At 39.4% G+C, this 16,893-nt stretch overlaps 1 protein-coding gene across 1 annotated transcript in view; it reads right to left on the bottom strand.

The window, feature by feature from the left end:
• RTTN (rotatin) overlaps positions 1–2,873 on the bottom strand; it is an 80,516-nt gene extending 77,643 nt beyond the window's left edge. The window contains exons 1-3 of the mRNA XM_027746061.2: positions 2,797–2,873; positions 1,947–2,134; positions 492–690 (exon numbers count right to left, since the gene is read on the bottom strand). Of these exons, the coding sequence (XP_027601862.2) occupies positions 492–690; positions 1,947–2,134; positions 2,797–2,827 (418 nt within the window). The 5' untranslated portion in view covers positions 2,828–2,873. The remainder of the gene's footprint in view (positions 1–491; positions 691–1,946; positions 2,135–2,796) is intronic.
• Between the last annotated feature and the right edge of the window lie 14,020 nt (positions 2,874–16,893).

The raw sequence follows: 16,893 nt of genomic DNA, 5'->3' as shown, positions 1-16,893 counted from the left end.
TATGGATTTTTCTATGACAAATACTTATGCAAAACTAAGTAGACAGTGCATACAACTAATGTAGTTTTAAAAATCGTTCTGCTAGAATCAACCACTGCTTATTTCTTTTTTTTTTTATCTGAATTGCTCTCAAAGCTAAAGCCTATTACACAATGAACAGCAGTAAAGCACACTTTACTAACTAAATTACAGATTTATTCAGAGTTGCTACACATGCTGCCATAAAGTTGTTCTTAGAAGTTGTGTCATGCTCTTTGTACATTATAGAAAACAGATATTACACACTGAAGAAATGGACAGAGAATTCCATTACAAGAATGGCACTAGGTGGTTTAGCTAAAGTCACACTGCCTCTGGCAAAATTTGATTACTACACAATTCACTGCTCTCTCAGGAATAGTTTGCCTATTATGGTTAAAAAGATCAGCTTTACATAGCCTTTCCTTTTACTTTAATTTAAAATAGATTACACTCCAAAATATGTAATTTACCTGGTTGATCTACTGAAGGCTGAGACTGAGCTTGATAACATACTGATAAAGAACTAGAAGAAAGTTCAGAAGGAAGGAAGAACAGTCCATCCACAATCCCATCAATTATGGCCTGCAAGTTTGGATCCACATCAGGGCGAAGCTGAGAGAAAAATTCCACTGCACCAATTCCAATCATTTTCTGGGCAGCAGGTGGATGCTATATTAGGACAAATAATTGACAAAGTTAGTCTGAAAAGTCTCAAGGTGTCTGGATGAGGGTGGGGGGTAGAGATCAGCAAGGGAGGAAAAAATAGAACTGTAATATTTAATTTATATTTTGCCTTTATTCCTTTAGACCATTGTGCTGAGATAGAGCTCATTTTCTCTACAGTGGCTGGTAGGGGGCTGTGTTTTGGATTTGTGCTGCACACAGGGTTGATAAAATAGAGATGTTTTTGTTATTGCTGAGCAGTGCCTACCCAGAACCAAAGACTTTTCTGCTTTTCATACTGCCATGCTGGCAAGGGGTCTGGGAGTACATGGGAGGCTGGGAGGAGACACGGCTGGGAAAGGTGACCCCAACAGACCAAAGGGATATTCTGTATCACAGAATCATAAAACAGCCAGGGTTTAAAGGGACCTTAAAGATCATCTAGTTCCAACAGCATGCTCAGTCTATAAAGTGGGGGAAAGAAGAAGGAAGGGAGAGATATTTCGAGTGATGGCATTTGTCTTCCTAAGTCACTGTTATAGGTGATGGAGCCCTGCTTTCCCAGGGATGGCTGAACACCTGCCTGCCCATGGGAAGTGGTGAATGAATCCCTTGTTTTGCTTTGCTTGTGCACACAGCTTTTGCTTTCCCTATTAAACTGTCTTTATCTCAACCCACAATTTTTCTACCTTTTACCCTTCCAATTCTCTGCCAGATCCCACTGGTGGGGGAGTGAGTGAGCAGCTGTGTGGGGCTCAGTGTCTGGTTGGGGTTAAACCATGACAACCATCCATCAGTATCAAGGATGGGTTTTTTTGTTTCCTCTGCCTAGCTGCTGTTTAGTTATTAAAACAAAAGAATGTAAAAATCTGAGATATTTGAAATTTCTCTAACATTTTCTCAGTTTTCTTAAGATAATTTGCACTGATGTTCAAATCTTCATTTTCCAGGAACAGTGCAAATGCCTAGCTGCAAATAATGCTCCAAGGAAAAAAAGAAACACTTAGTGAGAAACTAAAGGAGAAATCCAGAAAAGAACGATTTTTCTCAGCTATAATCTGGTGCCCTCGTACCCATTTTCAAGTCACTCAAATTGTTTTAATTTTGGTCTACACACAGTGGCATTATTATTCCTGTTTTACAAAAACACTCTAAAAATCTCATTATATGGAGCTACAAATTCAAATAATATTCAGCTTTATTTAGCTTCGGCACTCTAAGGGCATATAGTTTAAAAATAAATGAATGTTAGTATGTCATACCTTGATCAAACTGTTCACAAAATTTAGTACTTCCTCTTTTATTGGGACAACTGGGAAATTGAACCACTCCAAAAGGTTACGAAAAAGCGCTTTTTCATGGACCAGATCAGCATAAGAAATCAAGTTGTGATCTAATTTAAATAGAATAGTCTTCAGAGATCGCTCTCTTATCTCTGTCAGTTCATGACCTGCCCAAAAAAAAAAAAGGTATTAAAAAAGCCATAATATTATTTGATGTAACTTTTTTCTTAATTGGACAAACAAAATACTGTCAAAGACCTGTGGGGGAAAAAAAACCAGCTTTTATGCTGCCAGTATTATGCCTACAAGGAAGACAAATATGATTATGCTCACCAGTGATAACCTAATCAAGTATGTTTGCATGGTTACAAAGCAGTGAAACATTATAAACGATACTGATATAATATGGTGCCAAGTGTACCTCTCCTGATATAACCTGGTGCCTGAACCTCTGCCAGAATATGCTGTGGATACGGAAAGCTGCCTTGGAGTTGTCAATCTGACAAAGAAACTACCCAAGCCCACTGAATCGAAAGGCACCATGGAAGGGGTAGCCTTCGGCGTTTCCTAGGGCGGCGTTTCCTAGGGCAGCATTTCTACCTAGGGTAGCATTTCCACCTAGGGCAGCATTTCCACCTAGGGAAGCGCCGCCGTCCCCCCACGCCTGCAGCGGCGAACCGAGCGGGAGAGCAGGAGCCAGCGGGGCGGCAGAGGCCGGGTAAGGATGGCCGGGCTCCCGCACCCCACGGTCGGGCCCCTCGCCCTCCCTGCACACAGCTGCACAGGCGGAGGGGCCGGGACAGCCCCGGGAGGAGAGGGGAGCCATTACCCAGCTTCCTGACGAGCGACGACAACTCCATCGCACCCTCTCCCCGCCCGCATTCAACCGCCGCGCCGGCCCCGCCCGCCCGGCTAGGAAGGGGCCGCAGGGCACCTCGGGAATCGTAGTCCGCCGGCTGCCGCCTGGGACCCGCCGCTGCCCCCACCGCCCTTCGCCGCGCGCAAAGCACGCCGGGAGCTTTCACCGCCCCGCGGCGCGCCGGCGGGAACGCAGAAAACTACAGCTCCCAGGAGGCCCCGCGTCGAGCGCGCCCGGCCGGCAGCGGTGCGCCTGCTGTGCCGCCCAAAGCGCCGCCTGAAGCGGGGCTTAGCTAGGGAGGTGCGGCTCCTTCTTCCGGGAACAGAGGCAGGATGAGCGGGCATGGTCCTGAGCTGCGCCAGGGGAGATTTGAGTTAGACATCAGGGAGGAGTGTCTTCACAGGGAGGGCGATTAGACACTGGAACGGGCTGCCCAGGGAGGTGGTGGAGTCACCGTCCCTGGAGGTGTTTAAGGGAAGACTGGACGTGTCACTCAGTGCCGTGGTCTGGTTGACAGGGTGGTGTCGAACTCGATGATCTCGCAGGCCTTTTCCAGCCCAGTTGATTCTGTGATACGCGCAGCCCCGGGGCTCACGGTGCCGTGCCCGGTGGTGCGGTGGGGGCCCCCAGCGCAGCTCTGCCCGTCCCGGGGCGTTCGGAGCCGTGAGCGGCTCGGTGACAGCGGGTGTGCGCTGCCCAGCCCGCGGCTCTCACCGCGCCTCCCGCACGTTCCTCTGCCCCTGTAGGGCCGCGGCTCTTCACGTCCTCCGTTCTGGCCTCATTCTCTGCAGCATCAACTTCTGCAAACATCGGATTTTTTTTTTTTTTTTTCCTGAGTCCAGACACTAAATTAAAAAGGAAAATATGTGTTTCTTTAGCCTTTAGTGCACCATGGCCCCGATTTGGAAGCCAGAGAATGATTCGTTCATTCCAGTACTTGAAGGGAGCTGACAAGAAAGATGGAGAGGGACTTTTTACAAGGGCATGTAGTGACAGCACAAGAGGAAATGGTTTCAAACTGAAAGAGGGTGGGTTTAGATTAAATGTTAGGAAGAAATTCTGTACTGTGAGGGTGGTGAGACACTGGAACAGGTTGCCCAGAAAAACTGAGGGTGCCCCATCCCTGGCAGTGTTCAAGGTCGGGTTGGATGGGGCTTTGAACAACCTGGTCTACTGAAAGGTGTCCCTGCCCATGGCAGAGGGGCAGGAACTAGATGATCTCTAGGGTCCCTTCCAACTTAAGCCATTCTACGATTCTACAGTTTATGTTTATAGTAATTTACTAATGTATTTGCTAATATCACTTTGATGGGTCTGACAGCACATGGGAAATAACTCTTGCTGACTTCTGTAAAGTAAAGGGATGAGGGGGTGAACTAAGAGATGAATCATTAGCGGGCTTGGGTTTTCATTTCTATGTAGCCTAGACCATTTCTCTATCAACCTGCATCTCAGGAAGTCTTCCATCATCCCCATATCACCATTGGCCAATCAGAGCTCAAATCAGTCCAGCAGTTTAATTACCTAGGTAGCCTCATCTCCTCGGATGGTAAGATTGACAGAGAGATAGACAACAGGTTAGCAAAGGCCTATAGTGCTTTTGGAAAACTCCATAAAAGAGTTTGGCAAAATAAACACTTGAAGAAAAGTACCAAGATCAGTGTTTACAGAGCCATAGTGCTGTCTACTCTCCTGTATGGTTCCGAATCATGGGTCATCTACCGCCACCACCTGCGTCTCCTAGAACGCTTCCATCAACGCTGTCTCTGTACAATCCTAAACATCCACTGGTCAGATTATGTGACCAATACATCTGTTCTAGAACAAGCAGCAGTCACAAGTATTGAGGCCATGTTACTGAGAACACAGCTGCGTTGGGCAGGGCACGTCTCAAGGATGAAGGACCAACCACCTCCCTAAGATCTTGCTTTATGGTGAACTTGCCACTGGCTGCCACAAGAGAGGAGCCCCAAAGAGAAGATACAAGGACTCCCTGAAACAACATCTCAGCCTTGGCCATATTGATCACCATAACTGGTCTACTCTGGCCTCAAATCAGGAGGCATGGAGACACACCGTCTATAACGCTGCTGTTTCCTTTGAGAATGCCCGCAGGATCACCCTTGAGGAGAAAAGACAATGCAGAAAAAACCGTGTCTTGCAGAATATACCACCTAAGGAGTCTTTCTGCTGTGCCTTTTGCAATTGGACATGTCTATCTCGCATTGGCCTTATTAGCCACCAGCGTGCTTGTAACAAATGTGGATAGAGCCTTTCCCAAATTTTCGTTTGCGAAGCCTAGCCATGATGATGAGCCTAGACCATAGAATTACATTGCTTTGTTTGTAATGCAAAGTAATTTCACAAAGCAGAGTTTCCTAAACGTGTAGTAAAGACACATAGTGCATCATTGGTCATCTGGCCAGAGGGCTGATCTAATTTTTGAAAATTTGTGTTTGCCATCATAATGGGAAAAAATAAATTGATGATACGTGGACAGGTGATGGACATTGTTGTGTGTATGTGCTACTGATTTTTTTGCATATAACTGCAGGTCCACAAAAGAAGATGGCCTTGTAATGCTCATAGGGTGTTTTTTTAATACCATGTTTTGCATGAGAAACTACATTTTTATCAGCACCCAACAAAAATGTGAAAGTGCAGTACAGTATATGCAAATGCTTTCCGAAAGGATGTATGTTACTGCCTTCTCAGTTTATGGCTAATTTTTTTTCTACCCTGGTCTCCATCACTGTGCTACTCTCTCACAGTAAACTCATGTTATTATCCTCCATGTGCTGTATCAAGATTGTACTAAATTATTAATTGCAACTCAGAACTGTCCATTGTTTTCCAAGACAGTATTTCTATCCGTGGAGCAATAAAACAAAGGGACTTCATTAAGCTAATTTTAAATGTACTGTGATTGCTGCAATGAGGATTTGTTTTCCACAAGAGGCTAAACTCACAGGGATCCATCAGTGCTTTTCCAAGAGCAATTATGGAAGAAGTATCACTGACTAAGTAAAAATTTCTTTTAGCTGTGCATGATATCCTCATGCAATGAAATATGAAGAGCTCTAACCAGATGCACACAGGGCTGCTCACATTTCTACAAACAGGACTGGTGGGAACTTTATGAGACACCATGTGATACAATAATAATAAAATGAATTCTTATCTCATTTGTCCTGCAAGGAGAAGGAATTGCTGAAGCAGGCATTTCCCAAAATAAAAACATTTTTTCAGGAAGAAGAGATGCATCATTCACATCTATAGGAGTGTTCAATCCAGGTCCTTCTTGCCTCTTTACATATGGTCAGTCTACATTGCATCAGAAAAACAAATGTTTTCTCACACTGTCTTCAGTGTCAGAGTAGCTGCAAAATCAATTCAGTGAGTTGTTACTAACACAGGGGAGACACATGCACTCTCTGTTGCCAGTATACTCCTGCGCCATAAGCGTGGGCATTTTATCCAGATTAATACAACTAATTAGTTGTATCAGCTGGTGCATTTTATGCTGCCATGGCTCAAGACTGGTATTCAAGATGATCATCAGTAATAAAGTTTCCGCTGTTGTAAAAAGAGGAGTGATGTATTAAGGGCAAAGTGGGTATCTCAATAAAAATAATAAACCACATACACACACACACACAAAGTTTACTGGACATTAAAAATGAAAAGAAATGGTGGATGAGTTCAAAAATTATTGTGAGACTACCTAAGTAGGCAAAGATTAGTCTCTCATTACTGGGAGCACTGAATCCCTCTGTGTCTGCATCTCCTGTTTTGGACTCCCACTAGTGCCTCCACTTTCCCTCTTACCTGCTTGTTCCCATTAGCTTGTATATCCCCACAACTGCTTCTGAAGCCGGTTTGAGTTTTTCCTCTTCGTTGGCATTATTTAACATGGATGTCTCTTCTACAACGTATATTCTTACTGATCGACAGTTAAAATGCGTAGGAGTTCCACCACTGGGGAAATTAGTCACTCAATCTCATTTACATTGTCCCTTGTTGCTTTCTTACTGCACTCTACATAAGATGAACTTTAAAGAGCTGCCTACTCCTGACTCCTCACAAGCCTGGTTTCTATAATTCAAATAACTTTTTTTTAATATATTTTCTTTTTCAGATCGGTTCTCTCCCAATAACCTGATGACAGGTGGACAAGCAGTGGATATTGCTGTGTGTCTAAGCTCATGAAGTTTTTGCATGTAACTGCAGGTGCTCAAATGAAGATGGTTTTGTAATTCTCATAGTTTTGTGAAGATTTTTGACAAAAGCTATCTTTTAGCACTTTCAATATGGGACGTGCTAAAACACAGAGAGATGAGCTTGAAAAAACTTTGAAGGTTTTTAAAGGAGTTTTCAGTTTCCTTTTATTTTTATTTATCATTTCTGTGACTCATTCATTGCAGGATGAAGTCTTATTATCTCTTCATCCTTTTTTCAAAGCTATCTATCCATAACAGTTTTTTTCCTTCCTTACTGCTCTGAGTTCTGTCCTTTTACATTCCTAAAGTTCTCTGAAGATCAACATATCAAAGACTTTATCTCACAGGGTCTTGATACCATTATTGATTATATCCTTACTGTACCTCTGAGCTTAAGTGTTGCAACTTCCAGTTCTCTGTGAATTTCCTGCTGTCTGGCTCTTCACATACGTCAAGGAGCAGAGACCTTACAAAGAAATATCAGGGCATATCAGATGCAAAAAAATATGAATTCTAGGTGCCTCTCTGATGAGAACGCCAAATAGGGACTGTGATGCCCAAACATCACTGACTGATATAGTTAAAATGAACCTTATGACTTGCCAGCTGAAAGAAGATTGCAAAAAGGAAGGAGAGAAAGCAAAGAGTATGGGAGCATTGGGAATGGAAGGGGGCAGAAATGGACAAGAGAGTTTAGATGAGGACTTCCCCACATGAGAAAATTATCCCTGTGTATTAACCATTTTCTCAATCTACCTCTCAATTCATTTCAGTCCACTTAAAAGTATCATTTCTGGCCCTGAAGGCCTCCCTTGCTTGCTGTCATCCCAAGCTTTCTCATATTTCTCTGTTCACTAGCTGGTACTGGTAAAAAAGTACAACAGTATCTGAAATGTAAAAAAAACCACCCAGCTGTTGGTTACCTGTATATATGCAGTCCGTACTGGGCCTACTGCACATCCATAGTAAAGATAACCATATGCATATGCAGCAGCTGTGTGTTTATTGCTTTCACTGACTAGCAAATTCCTGAAATTAGTATTCTAAATCAGTAGGATGATAGCAGACTTGTAAAGGTTTTCTGTAAATGTCAGTGGAGCTTCATGTATAAAAACCTTTTCCTTTGTGCCTTCTGCAGCCAGGAACAGCATTTAATTATCGCATTATCCTAAAGTTTGTGACACGATCTCAACAGGTGCTTTAATGTAAATTTCTGAATTTTACGGCTTCTAAATCAGATACAAAATACCCAATCTAAATACATGTTGCAAATACATGTTTGTATTTGCAGCAGTGCAGATGCAAATTTGGAAGCTCATTTATGATATTATTAATTTATTGTTTATATTTTCTACCCTAGTGAGACTTTCTAATTTCTCTGTTTTCCTTTATTATTTTCCATGTAACTGGATCTATCTTCTATGGTAAATTCCATATGCAGATATGAAACTGACTTATAGTGTGGTGCAGAAAAAACACTTGCATCTAAATAATTGCTAGAAAATTTCATTTAATACGTATTATTGTATTTGGTGAGTCGGTCAATATCAATATAAATGCCTACCGTGAACTGCAAGACAAAAGGACATAAGAAATCTAAGTGAGACAATCTTTCTCCTGTGATGTTTGTTTAAAATGTATACAAGCATATTTTCACACCACAAGTAATGAATGCAGGGAATTCATTGGCATGGGAGGTTGTCAATGGAGGTAATAACAGTAAACTCCCCCAAAAGATTGGTCAAATTAATGGAGAACAGGCCCATAAGCACAAGAATCACTGACCTTCCAAGGTAGTGGTTGTAGTGCCTGGGCAGGACAGGGCAGGCAGACAGGGGAAAGCAGCTCTCCCCTAGCGCTGTCTTTGGTCATGGTTTGGGAACAGCTAGATCAGGGTACCCTGGTAAGACATTTCTTACTTTCATGGGATATCTGAATTTAGATCCCATCAAAGGAGACACATCAGGACCAGAAAGGGAACTTCAGGAATTCAGATAAATAGGATTATTAGCCTTTACAACTCTGAAAAGAGCTCCTGCTTGTAGCGTTTGATTCCAAACCCTTCAAAAGAGAGATAAAACCCGCAGATTTTTAATTACCTTTTCACAGGTAGTAAGCATCTTCTTCCCTCAGAAATATAAAGCCAAATTAAAGTGAACATTGGCATGTTTGGGGGTTAGGGGTTTTTTTGCCAAAATTAAAAGGTTGGATTAAGATGCTATTAATTGTATCTGCATCCACTTCACAGAAAGAGCTGGCAAGGCAATACCTAACATACATGACTGGTTTTCTTCACTTGAGGGCACAGTGCATTACACATGATTTTTGGCTCAGGATGCATAATTGCCACATATATTTTCCCTTTCATGAAGAAATTCTGTGGTTATGTCATTTAAAATTAATATACCACTGATATGATTTTTGATGTTATTAAAACATCTAGCATTTTAGTTTGTATCAGGGCACTTCTCTACTACTTTTATATAGTTTAGCACATTGTTTAGTGCACTTACTTCATGAAGCCAGTTTATTCTAAAGGGAACTTCTTCTGTAGATTATTGCTCAAATAATATTATATATTGCAAGATAGTCTACAATTCTAGAAAACACTATGTTCTTGAGAACTGTTAAATTGTCATGAGAGTTAGTTACTCTTTTCTACTAATACTAATGCTATACATCATTGCAAAGGATAAAAACATTTAAGTAATCAGGTTTTGGATTTGGAAGATATTCCACTTTAGCCAACATTATATCATTTTTGTTTTTATTCTGATGTAACTGTAATTAAGTTAAAAAGCCTAGGTCAAAACAGGAAATAATTCTTCATAAAATACTGGTGTAGTAATCATTTTGTATCATTAGTTTATGGACTTATAAAAATGTTGGGTGACATTAACAGAGCTCAATATAATTTCAAACATTATTACTGTTAATTAGTAATAATAGGATCTGCAATCAATGTAATACTCTTTATTTGCCTCAGAAAGTGAGTTTTCCAAGCTCATGTCATTACCCCTACACATCTCAGCCACATGGTCAAATTCATAATTCCTGCCATTATTAACCACTGTACTTAGTTCAGAGTCTCTACATTACAGAAGAAAAGAGAAACCAACATTGTGTGCCTCCCATTTAATACTTTTCTCTAGTGTTACTCTTCCCTTAGAATTAATGAGTAACCAAAAATGGTCCCAAAGAAAGAGGAAATGAGATTTTGTTTCCAATCTCTCCTTTCAAGAATCTACCAAGTTCCTCAAAATCATGGCTCTCATTACACAAATAAGAGGTGGCCCACTGTTCATGTGTGGGGCTCGCATCCTCTAAACACTGTAGATTCACATCAGGCAGAAAGGACAAGAGGGAGAAAATTACCAAGGCAACTATAGTAGTGTAAGTTGTGTCTTGGCTTGAATAAGGCACAATTTCCAAAAAGGAAGATATACTCACACAGCAGTGATTTGACTGGAGATGCAGTTGGAATTATATATTTTATGTTCTCAACTTTTCTAGCTTTTGAAAAATGTTGAAAACCCAATTGTATGTTGAAATCTTTGACAATGGAGTTAGATGCTCTTTATCTCATGATCAATTGGAAGAAACATATTGGGAAAATTTTCTGTCATCCAGATCATAAAATTTAAAAAACATTTGTATTTCTATCTGGAACACAGTTCCAAAGTAGTATATACATGAATTCCAGATTTAGATTTTTTTTTATAAACATTTTCCGTAACATAGATTTAATTTCCTGATTTCTCATGTGACTTTCCTAGGCTTTGAAACACAATCATGAACTCCAGATATCTTGCAGTACCATTCCTTGCCCTCTAAATATTACTATTGCTGTTTCATTTGTTACTGCATGTTTTTATATAGGCACAATAACTTTCAGAGACTCTAGTACTGCACATTGCTCAGTTGCTGTTTTTGAAGGCAGCAGAAAGTCACATGGCTTGTCATTGCCCACAAATCTGACATCATGACATCTGCAAGATCTGTAATTGCCTGAACGTTCTTGGACAGTAACATGAACAATGTGAGATTTCTCAATTTTTGGCAAGCTTTCAAAGCTTGTTGAGATGCTTAAACAGTCTTGAAAAAATATGTACATTTTTTAATTATTAAAGATCTTAAAGATAAGGTATTTATTTCTGATAATTTGATCTCTAAATAGATCTAAATTATTTTATATAACTGTCATTCCATTGTATTCTTTACCATGTTTTCCTACTCAGCCTCGTATCTCCCTCTGAATTGCTAAAAACTGAAGACTGTCAGCTGGCATGTTCTGAATGGCAACTCTTACATATTTTTTAAAACATAAGCACTTTTTCAAAAGTATCATACTCAAATTCACCCGTAGTACTAGTAATAAATAAGTGTATGCAGAAAATCTATTTTCTGTACAAAACTTCAGTTCTGTCTTTAAAAACAGGCATTTTTCCAAATATTCTGAAAACGTTTTTCAGAAGTCAGTTTGAAAATGTAACCATATGTATGCCTTCACCTAGTCACATTTTCTTAGTGAACTGACAAAAATAAGTTTTAGCTAATGTCACACTGTGAAGTCATACTGGCTGGAATAGTTGCCAAGCAGTGATCTGGATGGACCATATTCTGCCTCCAAAATCAACCACAGGGATGGTTATTAGCAAGATCAAGTCTCTCTGGTCTTCACTGGTGGTAGGCAATGAATGACAGAGAGGAGAGGACGTGGTTCATTTGCAGGTAGCTGAATGCACTCTGTTACTCTACTGGCATGTGTAGCCTGAGAGAATAAATCAGACATCGACAGAGACAGCCAGCAGAGCTGCCAACCTGTCATTTTTACAATTTTTGATAATTTGATAATTTCATTTGGTTAACATGTTAAATATAAAACACAGAAGCTTCAGTTGTACTCAGTGAAGAAGAGGTCATATGTTAAAACACTGAAGCTTAGTTGTTAGCGCTACTTAAAAAGGCAGAACAAACCCAACACTTACGTTTCACCAGCACTGTGGGCCTATAAATATATATTTATTTTAATTTTATTATTATATGTGTGTACATATCTGTATAAGTAACACAAGGAAAAGATTTCCACTAAGTCTCTCTTCACCTGTCTCTGATTTCCACCTTCTTTTAGCTCTAATTTTTCCAAGGCTGCCTATAGGAGTCAATTTTCTGATGGCATGCATTATCTGAGGATTTATTTTCAAATGTAGGCACTTTTAAGGGATGTTAATAATCTGAAGTATTCATAAGCATGAAAACATGGAAAGATTTCTGCTATTATCAATGAGTCACTCTTAATTGGGTTTTCAAAGTGTAAATGGCAAAAATTTATATTTTTGCAATCCCTGGCAATGCCTTTTTCTGGTTTCATACAGGAAAACTTTATTAATAGCATCCTAAAGATACGAGATATATGACACATGCTAGGCTAAAAATATTTTTATTCAGTACTGAGTTCTTTACCATCTTAGTTCACACATTCATCTTTAACTAGTAGCAAATTCCATGCAAAATATGTATGTTTGGATGTAACAGTGATAAAGTTATAAGATGTTTTACTTTTCATTTTTTCATAGAAAAGTCATTCTGTTTACAGATAGTATTTAAATGTTCCAAACCCCTATATTTAGTGAAGAAAAATACATTGGTTTTTTTTAATGAATAATGTAATGGTGGCTGTTAGAAGAGCTAACACTGTTTTGTTGGACAATGTTTCTACTCTTCACTTTATGGAACAGAAATCTGTGTTTCCTTATATAGGGATATTTTTCAAGGCTTCTTTTTGTTTAGTTGGATTTTTGCTTTGCTTTGATTTACGGAGGACTTTTTTTGTTGGTTGTGGTTTTTTTAGTGATTTAAATTCTATATATTGAGTGTAAGCTAATGCAAAAGGGCTACTTAGCTATATATACCTTCCCTTTGCTAATGTCAGGAACAGAGGAAAGAGTATCCCAGTATCTATCCATGTAGATGTATATTTATCTCTAAGGGAGATATTTGTTATAAAAACATGCCTTGAAACTATCTCTTAGTTTGCACTAATTAGGTCTACAATTAGAAATAACTATTCTCATTAAGAATCCACTTGAGCTGTGCTCAGAAAGCACTGATTAGATTCTCTGTTATTCGTGCTAGATAATCATTTGTCCAATATGAACCACAAATCACTTCTTAGATCTCAGTCTTGTAATTCTCTCAAGTCAGGGATCTATTACTGGCTCACACTTTGATGGAAAGATCACCTTGGGTTCATGTCACCTTGCTATATATGGATTAAACAGCATTTAGCTGGTGATGCTTCAAAGTGAGAGGTTTGGTCCTAGATTGTGCCTCCCCAGATTTCTCTTATAGTTCCAAGCCAGCCATTTAGCTGTCTGAAAGCTGTATCACTATGTGATCTCTCATCTCTTAGTGAAGTGACAAGCTGTTGGCTAGGATTTCTTCATAAATGTATGCAGAGAAATGAAGAATAGCATATTCTTCTGTTTCCTTATTTTGCTCTATTCAAAACTTCATGTTTCATCAGGACCTGTCAAAAGTGATGACAGAAACCTGATTAATGGTAGGCAGCAGCCATGACACCATTCAAGTGATGATGCTGTTTGTACACAGATGTCAGCAGAGATGGACTGGTGTAGGAGAGGGTGTGCTCAGCTCTCCATAAGGGCAGCAGCAGCTGCTGTGTGTGCAATCCCAGCACAACAGGGAGTATTGCTGGGAACTGTTATTAGCATACAACTCAACTTCCTCACTGCTAGCATGAGGTCAAAACTGCAATCTAGCCCCAAATTACTGTTTGATAGGTTGTACACTTCAAAATGACATGATCCTGCTCTGCTTCAGCAGCAGCATATTTCTGCCTGAAGGCCAGCTGCAGCCTCACTGCTGGGTGTTTATAGACACCCACTAGCTAACACATGGTTTACAGTTCATGCCAACTAATGAAAAAGGAGTATAATTAAAGATTTTTAATTTTTTTGTTGTTGTTCTGTTTTTAAAGGAAATGTTCTAAATCTGAGAGATGTTGGGCCCCCTCTGGGCAATCTGAGCCACTATACTTTTGACTGTCAATTGCTTTTCTTTGCCCTGTGCAGCAGAAGCACAACTTGGGAAAATGGGAAACTCTCTGAGATATGCAACAGGTAGAAGCATGTTTAAGCAGCCACACAGAAGATACTCAGAAACAGAGGAATCATTTTTCAACTTCTATTTGGTCACTAGGTTTATTATCACAACTGAATGTCTTCACTGGGAATGGAAAAAAAAACCCAAAGAAACAAACCCCCAAAAAGTTGGTCATTATCCCTTGAAAACATTTTTCAGAGCTCATATATTAAGCCAGCAATTATCTTTAATTCATCATGCAACTTTTCAAAAGTTTTTCAAATTACCTGATGTATACTCTAGATTCTTGCTTTTCTTCTACATCCAGCCATCACCGATGCAAGTAGCAAAATCTGGGACACCTGGTAAAGAGCAGAGTAGAATTTACTCATGGTCCATAGGCAGTGAGAAGGAAAACTGATTTCCTGTATTTCCCCTTGAGGAATATTAATGGAAAATTTAATGAAGTAAACGACTTCACTGGTATAGTAACTGTCCTAAGACAAAGTACTAAAAAAAGCAATGCACGACCTGTAATGCTAACAAAAACAAAAAAGGATAGAACCACCTTTAGCTCCTCAAAGGCTGTAGGTTTTTTACAAAACATCTTTCTCACCACAAAATGGTTTAAGTCTCAGGGTTTTCATAAGAAGCTGAGACCAAATTCTGTTAACAATAAGGAAACTGGACACTCAGTGTTGCAGGCAGTTTTGTGACATTCACATCTCTTCTAGAAACTACAAATGAAAGAAAGTCTAGAAAGTCTTCCAGCTCATTTTTGCATTGAAGAGAAGAATGTACCGTCTAGCATTTATGGTTTTATTTAGCCTATTTCAACTGTTTCTAATGATTTCTTATGCGTGACTTCTGTAAATATTCTGAACTCTTTTTTTTTTTACTTTGTATATTTTTGACTAAAGATAAATCTTGTTTCTCTGCATTCCATTTTACGTGCTTACATTTTCATTCCTGACAGACAACAGACTATTTATACCCCTCTGATTCTAACACCCTCTATATATTTATCATTGGGTAGCATGTTGTTTGTCTCAAACATTCTTCCCCCATGCAATTTCTATACATATTCATTTTTATTCATTTTCTTAAAACATCGGTTTCTACAAGCTTTTCCTTCTCTAAAGAAATACAGGATTTATCGATGTGATTTTCAAGCTGTAGTACATAAAAATGCAAGCCCATTGACATCATTGCAAATTGCACACCAGCCTAAATTGTGTATTAGTTATTTTTCAAAAAGAACCTAGTTCTTTACTCTTGAGAATTTAGTTTTCCTCTTAAATATTTTGCTGGCCTTTCAGAAAAATAGAACTGTCAAATCCTGATGTCAAAATACTAGGACTCAGAATAGAGGGAGAAAAATATCCTTCAATATGACTCAGTCCCAAAATATTTCTGGTTTATATTTTATTCAGATCAAGTCAGAGATGATTTAAGCAATATTTTACAACTAATTTTAAAAGTGTTTTCCAGATCCAAGGCTTTATATGATAACCATTCACGCTGAAATTGTTTGACAATTACCAGCTTCAAAAAGCGGAGCTAAATAGGGTGGCACTGAGATAACCCCAGCTATTCTGCTGCTTCTAAGATAAAATGATATATTACAATAAAATATATAGCTACATTTACAATTCTTTCTGAGAAAATGAGCAGTAATTCACTACTAAAGAAATTCCACTGACTTTATAATCCGTGAAGACTTGAGTGCTCTCTGAAAGAATGCCACTAGGAATCCAAGGAGATTCTGTTACTTAAATATTTCATCACAAGTTATTTGTTATTGATGTGACAGTTTTCATAGTTAGCACAGCAAGCTATCTCATCCAGCAGCACTAAAATGTCCGTTCTAGAAGAGACCCTGTCCTCAATTGCAAAGGATATTTAAGTAAAACTTGTAGGAGTGAGGCTGCACACACATGTAGTCACAGGTGCTTTTCAGTAGCAACCTTCTGCTCATGCTCCAGGCTGAAGTCTGGCTTTTCACTAAACCTCCTGTCTCCAGTTTTCACTTTTTTAAGGAATTATTTTCATAGTCCCCTTTGCTTTAGGTAGGTTGAGAAGAGTTGAATGCACCTGTTGGCTGAGACATATTTGACAGGGAGCAAGTAGAGGAGGCGATGCCACAGCGCCAGTCACCACACCTTGGCTACGGTCTCAGGCCTAGACCTGTGCTTTAAGAAAGCCTAGGGGCTCAGCTTAGTGTTTGGTCAATTTAGGAAACAGTTGCATCTCCCAAGCTTTCAACAGCATTACACAACTGTCTTGGTATTTGAGAGAGTAGCGAAACTTCCTCTTTAGATGCAGCATCCCACACTGGGCAAAGCTTTAAATAGATTACCAGGTTTAGATAGGATGTTAATGCAGATGTTGATCAGGTATAATAAATCCTGCCTTTGTATCTTTCCATGACACAAATAAAGCTAGTGTTTTTCCTCTCTCTGTTACTCTTTGCTTAATCTGAGATGTTAACATTGCAAATTTTTGACTTTGAAAGATTCTAAACAGTTTTGAAGTTTCAGGCTACAGTTGTAAAATAGAGTTTTCTAAAGCTGACGTTTATTCTTTTGATAACAGATGAGTCAGAGAAGAACGCAGACATGGGCTTCTTGCCTGTAAACTTATATTAATAGAACTTCCTTTTTTAAGAAAATTGTTCATAACTTCAAAAAGAGATACTGGCCTGGCTGAAGTAAACACTCTCATGTGCCCGGATATGACTAGT

Source organism: Pipra filicauda, unplaced genomic scaffold, assembly GCF_003945595.2.
Source record: "Pipra filicauda isolate LSUMZ 115617 unplaced genomic scaffold, ASM394559v2 scaffold61_size3293851_pilon, whole genome shotgun sequence".
Taxonomy (NCBI): domain Eukaryota; kingdom Metazoa; phylum Chordata; class Aves; order Passeriformes; family Pipridae; genus Pipra; species Pipra filicauda.
This window is presented reverse-complemented; position numbering and strand designations above follow the sequence as displayed.